Source organism: Pieris napi, chromosome 5 (genome assembly GCF_905475465.1).
Source record: "Pieris napi chromosome 5, ilPieNapi1.2, whole genome shotgun sequence".
Classification (NCBI taxonomy): Eukaryota; Metazoa; Arthropoda; class Insecta; order Lepidoptera; family Pieridae; genus Pieris; species Pieris napi.
Genome location: NC_062238.1, coordinates 7,641,473 through 7,650,989, shown reverse-complemented (window position 1 = coordinate 7,650,989; position 9,517 = coordinate 7,641,473). Strand labels below are relative to the sequence as shown.

The 9,517-nt window shown below is 35.4% G+C and overlaps 1 protein-coding gene across 1 annotated transcript; it reads left to right on the top strand.

Annotated features, from left to right (window-relative positions):
• Nucleotides 1-6,953: 6,953 nt before the first annotated feature.
• Nucleotides 6,954-9,283, top strand: LOC125049733 (E3 SUMO-protein ligase ZBED1-like). The gene has a single exon (XM_047649173.1). The coding sequence runs from the start codon at nt 7,186-7,188 to the stop codon at nt 9,136-9,138; it is 1,953 nt and encodes a 650-aa protein (XP_047505129.1). The 5' UTR covers nt 6,954-7,185; the 3' UTR covers nt 9,139-9,283.
• Nucleotides 9,284-9,517: the final 234 nt, after the last annotated feature.

Genomic DNA, 9,517 nt, shown 5'->3' with positions numbered 1-9,517 from the left:
GAATAAGGGGGCGTCCATAAATTACGTGAGGTGTTTTTTTAAATTTTCTGTACCTCCCTCCCCCCCTGGTGAGATATCGTGAGATTTTATTCAACCCCCTCCCCCATCCCCCAATCTAACGTGAGATTTTTCAAAATGTGTAAACGCGTTGGATTGTTACTGTAAAAAGAAAAAAAATTTGCTTCGTGCTTTTATTTACGACTATAACAAAATAAGTGAAATGTTGCGCGTTTAGGTATGGATTAAGCGGGAAGTTCCAGAGATAGCCTTTAGGGTCAACCGTTTCCCTAATTTTTTTTTAATTAGAAAAAAAATTGCGTGATATTTGCCGAGACCCCCCCTCTCTCCAACGTAAGATTAAATGGGATTTGACTCGACCCCCTCCCCCCCTTAAACACCTCACGTAATTTATGGACGCCCCCTAAAGCAATTAATAGTTTGAGGTGGTAAATTTATCTTTATCTCTGGTTTGCAATTTTCTTATATAGATGAGTTTTCATTATGAATGAGTATTGTTTATTAACATAAACAAAAGATGAAGGCTGAGGCCACCACTTCTGTCACAATTGTATAATAATCAAATCTTATTAAAATGTGATTAACATTATATTGTATATCTTGCTTATATATGTAAGAATAAACTGTGCATCAGAATCAATATTTATTTTATTTTATTAACTATAGAAATGAAAAGATCTAATGGTCTTTATAAAAACGGTGTCTATTATCCATAACGCATTTGTTCATATATATTAATAAAAATGAATCGCAAAATATAAAGCACGCGAAATGTCGGATAAAATTTATAATAATACATAGCTTCGATCCATTAAAAAAGTGTTTTCTTTAAATTTACTATTTTTGAGTACTTAGGTTTTTATTCCTGGAATTCGAACAGTCTCTATGAGGTAGCATAGCAAATTGTTCCATACTTGGTGTAGCAACTAAAGGGTAGGCTAAGGAAAAATATCATATTAAGGCGAAACGAAGTTCACGGAGGCAGCTACTTTAAAATAAATTTAGATTTCATTGGCTTTGACAAGAATCGATTATCGTAAAAGAAGCGAAGCAAAAAGAACTTTCTTCTATGTGGAATGAGGATTAAGTTCAGAATTTATTATTTACAAAATATATTCTGGGAAACAAATAGGTCGCTAAGGCAGTAAATCCGCTCTCACGGGTTAAATTGAATCACTGAACACCTATCTGCGAGGCGTGGGTTAATACATACTTTATTTCTCATAGGATCTTGTCAATACAGCCATAAAATCATAACGGATGTTCACACGGAAGTCACGTTCAATAGATTATAATGATAAATTCAATTTATTTCAACTCTTTTATTTCAAAATTCTGTCAGTTGCACAGGTATTTAACAAGATAAGTATTAATGTTACGTGTATACCGTGTATATATGAGGAATATTTTACTTAAAACTGTAAACTACCAATTACAATAACAACATTATATTTTATTGATTTTACAATATTCTTTGAAATTTTTTATTCATGTAGAACATAGATATAATTAAACAATGTAAGTTACGCAAACACAACTTCGAACACAATAGATGTATGCGATATAGTCAATGCGCCACCGGGATTGTCTCTGGCACATACGATACCAAAGAGATTTCATTAAGCCAGCTTACCGAACGCGTGAAATAGTGCTTGTTAGTTTTATGGCTTAGGATTTCGAACTGTAATCCTGTTACGAACTGTAATAAATAGTTAGTGAAAAATGGGTACCTACGTAAAAACCACAACATGTATTGCCTAGACATGCCTTAGGCTATAGGGGTATATGTTTAACATAATATGTCTGTGTTGTCCAAATGCGTAATTAAAAAAAAGCTATGACGGTCTCGCATGCGGCAATCGCTGGACGGGGTGCGGTGAAAAGGCCTAGCTGTTACCCGCTCTTGCCTATTAGCGAATAGTGGGACACGAACTTTTTGTGAGAAATGGGTAGGTTAGTAGACTTCCCCGGGTATAATTAGGAACAAGAGGTCGAGGTTTGGCGTATACGTTATTCATTATTACCATAACAAATTATTTAGCTGGCCTGTTAATTAGTGTTTATTTGTATTAACATAAAAACTAAATAAATTTTTTAATAATTAAATAAACATTTGTTTTATATAAACTTCGAACTTTTACTAGAGACTAAAATAGGATGAAATTACCTAAGCCGAGAGTGGTGACATTCCCCTGGGTAATTCGGAACATGTTAGTGCAAAGCAAAGTCAGCAGTAAAAATGCGAGACGTGATTACTAATCCAAATTAATATTCATAATCTGAGAAAGCAGTGGTGTGGCAACTATCGTATAAATCTTATTAAAGTTTACCGGCACCTGGGACTGCTCGGCCCTGGGGGCCCATATTGTTACCGTGTTAATTACTAGCTTACAAATTAGGCTTTAAACCTTTAAGGGCCTATATGGTCGCCTAACTCCAAAAAAGTACATTGTTTCTTTCCATTTTTCGTTATCATTTCTTGAAGTAGGGAGAATGGAAAAAATATATGGTGGAGTTAAGTAGTTTATGTATCCATTTTGAAAGATCGATACACGATTTAAATAACTTCGCTCGATAGAAAAAAAACCCAAACATAGCCAATTTTTGACACTTTGAATTCATTTTATGACGAAAATGTATATACAACATGATTTTGAAATTTACACGATATATTTTATCGCAAGCCAAGTAATCCATTTCAAAAAAAAAATTGTTAAAATTACATTAATTTAATGTTTTACATAGTTAATTGTTATTACGGGCCGGCGCGCCTCAGTGCTCCAGCTCTCAACTGCGCCCCGCAGTCCATACCGAGACACTGACACAGCAATTCGTGCTGGGACCTTAATTCTAGAAATGCATAAAATACGTATTCTTCTTAGTTTTAGGGGAAATATAATTCTAATGCAGTGTTAGCCTAGTGGCTTCAGCGTGCGACTCATCGCTAAGGTCGTAGGTTCGATCACCGGCTGTGCAATGGATTTTCTTTCAATGTGTACCTTTAACATTCGCTCGAACGGTGAAGGAAAACATCGTGAGGTAACCGAGATGTCTTAGACCCAAAAAGTCGACGGCGTGTGTCAGGCACAGGAGGCTGATCACCTACTTGCCTATTAGATTGAAAAAATGATCATGAAACAGATTCAGAAATCTGAGCCCAGACCTAAAGAGGTTGCAGCGCCACTGATTTTTATTTATTTTTTTATAATTCTAAAATATAAGTTGGCATAATTTAAAAAAAAATACTACCTATTGAATATTATCTATACTTACCAACAATATTCAACTTGCAAATGGTTATTTATTTCTAACTGACAATGTCAACATTCGGATTCACTGTTGAATTATTTAATCCAGAAAGGTTTAAGCCAAAATTCGCAATCTATGTCATATTACATTTTGAAAGTACTGTGAAAACTGCAGCTTTTGTAAACATTACATGTCAATAATTATAATTATACGACTAACCTGTAGGTGATAATATATTAAACATTAATTGTTTCGGATTGGTAGGCATAGTACTGACACCTTACCTAAAAGTATGTAAAAAATAACAGAATTTTAAAATATGTATAGGTAATGTATATAGGGCATTTGAGCCCTCCCAACCTAATTAATATAAACGTATCTTGATTGAAGTTAATTTGGTCTGTTGTGCAAATCGTAATTTAAGTAAGATATATTTAGTCTAATATATCTTTCGTACCCCGAACACATGCTATTATCTCAAATAACGGCTCGTGTAATTTATAGCCTAGCCGCGCAACCTTCACTGTTTGTCATTGTCTGATAAAACTAATAGGGATAACATATCAACTGGAATCGACACAATTGGAAAGAATATCTAAACTATTGCGACACGTATCTATATAAAATAAATTGGTTAGCGGATTTGAAGGTAACTTTTTTAAATTATCTAATCCTATGTTGAAACATTCAGCAAGGGACCGCAGTGGTTTGTGAAAAACATCGCAGTATGTTTTTATAAATTTTAATTTGCTGGTATGTTACGATCTAATATTTACATTCTTTTAAAGTATACTCTCTAAAAGTACTGCGTTCTTTAAGAGCGGCGCTAAAAAACATTAGTAAGAAATGTTTCATTAATTCGTTGTATTGTATCATATGTTTAGATAAATTGTTGGAAAAAAGTATGCAGTTTGCGAAAATTAATAGCGGAGCTTTTATACAAGTTCTCTTCTAAGGTCCAGGAATATTCAAACCTTTAAATATTTCTAAAATAAATATATATAATATATAATTTTCGATCAAAAATAATTGAGTCATATAGCACGCGGTAATATGTACATCGCTTAGGTAAATCAATGTACATATTTATGTTCATAATATGTATTTTAAAGTATCCTATTACTCTTTAATTAAGTAAATTAACGCCATTCAATGCGTACTAACCCGGCACAATAATTGTAACACTGGCATTCGAACCCAGAACCTCTAAGATAAGGCATGAAATATTTTATGGAATGTATGTTTATAAGCTAATAATTAACCACCCTTATTTCTGTTTCATAGATAAGATACACCACTTACATAATATCTGATTATTTTGAATGAAAATCGGGTCGGAAGTTGTGGGTGTTGCGTTGTTCAATGTTTCCGTATGAATCTCAAACAGTTTGAAATAGAATATATTAACGTAATACATATGTAGTAAACATACATTTTGCGTTGCAACGTTGACCTTTCTTAAATTAATTATTAAAAAAGGCCATTGGCGCTACAACGTTTGCCCATATATAATAAGACAGTTAGCGCACAGCCGGGGTTCGAACCTACGCCCTTCTTCAGCGTGCGACTTTCGTCTAGGAATGACAATAGGCTATAACTGCTCTATGTTTAAGGATAATTATATTATCATGGTAAATTGTACTGGTGGTGGTCAGTTAAGGGTTTTCAATGCACAAAAACTCAAACCTTAAATTTGTGTCTTGTTGTTAAAACCTTTGAGTATCACTTTCACACACATACATAATGTTTAAATAAATGTTTGTAAACACATCACAGCGTAAACAATATTTGTCAGAAAGAGATAGAGTAATTATCTCATTCACTAATTGAGGGGCAGTAATATTCTAGATGTTGTTGTGCAAGTGCGAAATCGTAACGAGAAAACTTACCCTCGCATTTGTAACATTAGTCGAGTTTAAAGTAATTAAATTCGGTGCGAACGTGCGAAACTTACTAAGTGTCTTTTGAAGTAAAGAAAAAGTTAATGTTGATCTTTGGCGACACGCCAACATGGACGTTATTAGCTGTAACAAGGTAAAACTGTAACATAAACTTAAGTTTTTAAATCCAGTTACAACCCATAAATCCGTAAAGCATTTATCGTTTGTATTTATTTACGTTTATGTATTCTGTTAATTGGTTTACATCGCAAACATCACATAGTGAAGACCGGAAGAGTACCTGAAGTTCGTCAATGACATATTTATAGTTAACAGGAATTCTGTTAGTAATACTATTAAACTAATCAAGTATAAAACATGCTGTGTTTGCCTGTTAATAGGTGTATAATTAGGTTTTATTGATATTTTTGTGTTTCTTGATGTAATTTTATTTGTTTTTTAAATAAATAAATAACTGACTTACCTTACTGAAGGAAACGTCACAAATAAAACAATACCTTTTTTCGTCATTGGTTTCGATTGAAATATACTTTGTTATAAGAACCATTGGATTATAACCTTTTATATTGAGTCATGTAAACACTGAAATCACTTCGATTTCTATAACGTGCTTACTGGAACAATGGACCTGATGATTTTAGTCTGTTTTATATATTGACTCAAAAATTCACCGCACGTTTATTGTCTTAAAAAATATTTTAATAGAATATTTGGGTGTAAGTATTTTACATTATTTAATGGTTAGTCAAACTCGTGGTAAACTGGTAATTGCTTTTCACAATAAGTTTCTACCGCTCTTTACTGCATAAAATGCTTTCAAACAGCTAATAGCACTACGTCTAATACATTTCCCATTTGTATGGACTTGAGAGAGTCATTAATCTCATTCATTCAATGTCCTCAACTTGGAATTAATATATTTTTAGTAGCGATCACCCCGGCTCCACAAGGACTACAATTCGCTTTCGCTTAATAAATAACTTCGCTTCGCTTAGGCAATATTTTTTGGCAAGTATCACACTTCTGTGAAACTTAGGTACAGATACCGGCAAACATCTTGAACAAATGTCCTTGCCTGCGCAGAAGCGATTAGGTATCACTTGGCGTTGGTGCGGCGGCGGGAAAGTGACGTGCCGATCGCGTGATTGTCAGTTCAAATCAGTTGACATTTGTGTCCTAGATGCGCAAACTTTCCCCCACTCCCTTGTTGAATGCTCAAGAAGTTTGCCGGTATCCGTAGAAGATTGAATATCACTGATATGTTGTCAATATATTCCCTTCGTAGTTATTTATCTAAGCCACTCGATTTAGATACAAATCGCTGTTAGGATGGTATAGGAATTGTATGTAAATATTTCAAGGGACAGACATCCAACACCTACAATTATCCTTTATGTATGGATCAGTGCTGCTGATTCTAATTTATTTTCCTTCAACGATTCGCCATCTCCGATTTAATTACGTACTAATCTCATCAGCTCTATATAGATTCTGACACCTTGATACCTTTACCACGACAGATATTGTCAGACTGGAGCCAATTAGAGGTGAGTCGAAAATATTAGATCAGATAAAAGTACTAGGTATTTTTCGAGATTAGGCCGCACCTAATCCAATGGACGCAGTACCTAATCCACCTAATCCAAGAGGTAGCGTAGCGACTAGCGACTAGCGAGTAGTGTAGTCCCGGGCCGCGCCCGCGCGTCAGCGGTCGGGCGGGGTGCGGGGCGCGGGACGTGAGACTGGTAAAATCCGGTTTGTTTCGCTGGCTGTTCGGACCTCGCGGGCCGGCGGCGAGCGCACAAAACAATAGCTTTCCTTTTCTAACACATAGAAACGTTACCTGTTTTTGTCTTTGTTTGTTGTTCGGTTAAGAAAAACAATAAATTTGCATGTAATGTAAACAAACACTTAGTTAGTGTCGTTCGTCATTTGGGCGATGCAAGCTGTGACTTGTTATGATTGAGTTTGTTTAGTGAACTTTAGTGCAGAAAAACTTTCGTATTTTGTAAAAAAAATGGCTCCAAAGGGGAGTAGTGTCGCGTGGGACCATTTTGTGGTCAAGGACAAGGATCAGTACATGGCCGAGTGCAAAATGTGTAAGACTCAGTTAAGTTTTAAAGGTTCTGTGTCTAACTTGACAAAACATTTGAAAAGGAAGCATCCTTTGGTCAATTTAGTGCCACGAAATTCTTCGACGTCAGCTTCCATATCGCTTAACTTGGAATCACCATCATCACAGGTGGCAACGGCAACGACTTCATCAAGTGATACGACCGCAAACGATCGATTATTACCAGCAGCTAGTACCAGTAATACTGGTACAGTGCGTGTAGTACAGTCAGGCACAAAAACTATAGCTGCATATATTTACAAGAAGAACGCCGATAAATGTAAATCCGATATCGATCAATTGATCATGGATCTATTTATTATGGACTTTCAACCATTCCGCATTGTAGAAGACAGGGGTTTTAGAAAACTGATTCAGTCTGCATTTCCATTTTATATAATTCCCACACGCAAGTACTTTGCAAACAACTTACTACCGAGCCGTTATGAAAGTTTGCGGGAAATAAAAATGGTCGAACTTCGAAATGTTGAGTCAATATGCATCACAGCTGATATTTGGACTTCAAGTACCAATGATTCATTTTTAGGTGTTACTGGCCATTATATTGACAAAGATGAGTATGTGCTTAAGTCCATATTACTTGAATGCGTGCTTCTGGATGGTTCCCACACAAGTATTAATTTAGCAACGGAGCTGTTGCGAGTAGCAGAGGAGTGGCAAGTGGCGAACAAAATTCTGCTGGCAGTTTCGGATAATGGATCCAATATTAAAAAAGCCATAGAAAAGGATTTAGGCTGGAAACATTTTGGCTGTTACGCCCATTCTCTCAATCTGGCCGTACAAGAAGCGATGTCGAAGTCAGAGGAAGTGACTGCATTGGAGGGCAAAATAAAAACGATTGTCAGTTATTTCAAAAGATCCGCCAAAGCGTGGGAAAAATTGAAGAAGTATCAGGAGCAGGCCGGAAAGACTGTTAAAAGACCACTGCAGAGTGTGAGTACAAGGTGGAACTCCATCTTTTACATGATGCAAAGGATTCTCGAAATCAAAGAAGAGATTAATAGTTCTTTATGTAATTTAAATGCCAGTGCTATGTCACTATCCCAATTTGATTGGGAGCTTTGTGAAAATGTGACCAAAATTTTAAAACCTTTTGAAGAAGTGACCAAAGAAGTGAGCGCCCAAAAATATGTTTCGGGAAGTATTGTTATACCTATCACAACGGGACTTATAGCCTCTTTGGAAAATATGGATACAAGTTCCTATCTTGAAACTGCCCAAATGTTTAAACAAGACTTATTAGGCGCTATAAAAACTAGGTTTGCTAACTTGGACAGAAGCCGCACTTTCACAGTTTGCATGTTCCTGGATCCTAGATTCAAGTTGTACTTCGATGATCCAAGTGTAGCGGAAAATACGAAACAAAATGTTATACAGCTCGTGACTGCTCAAATTCACAAAGAAGACCGCGTTTCACAGTCATCCCAAAACGAAAATGGTTTAATGGAGCTTCAGGAGTCCACTTCAACACAACCAAGTACCTCTACTTCAGGGGAGGTGCAGATCTCTTCAGTATGGCAACATTACACACAGAGAATGAAAAATATCCAACCGAAAGGAACTGCGTCATCGAGGGCAATCATAGAGGTGCAAAGATATTTAGAAGACAAAGTTGTGTTGCCTACTGAAAAAATCTCACCATTACAGTGGTGGAAACAAAGGAAAGATGTGTATCCGCATTTAAACGCTCTGGCTATTACAAAACTAAATGCAATGGCTACGAGTGTTCCATGCGAAAGATTATTTTCAGCTTGCGGCCTGCTCCTAAATGACAGACGAACTAGACTAGGCACTCGAAAAGTGCAACAGCTGATGTTTCTTCATCAAAATACATAGCGCAGCCTGTTGTCGAGTGTATAACTGTATGTAATATGTAGCACATTGTACATACATATATTAAGTTGTTCCAAGAGCAAAACTATGTAAATATTTGTAAATTAATAGTGTACATACAAAACTAAAAAAAGAAAAAAAAGAAAAAAAAATACTTGTAAATAAGTAGTGTAAATACTTACAAAATTAAAAAAAGACAAAAAAGTAAAAAAAAATATATACCTAAAACAAAAAAAAATACTTGTAAATAAATAATGTAAAAAAATGTGACCTTATGTACATAAAATGAATTGAAATCTTTTAAATACGCCTGCTTAAAACTAAATTTTAAGCTGACAGTCCTAAGCCTGTAGAAGTATGAAGGGAAGATTACAATTCATTA

Excerpts from the sequence above, each read along its gene's own strand:
- LOC125049733 (XM_047649173.1), top strand. The coding sequence starts at position 7,186 with ATGGCTCCAAAGGGGAGTAGTGTCGCGTGGGACCATTTTGTGGTCAAG.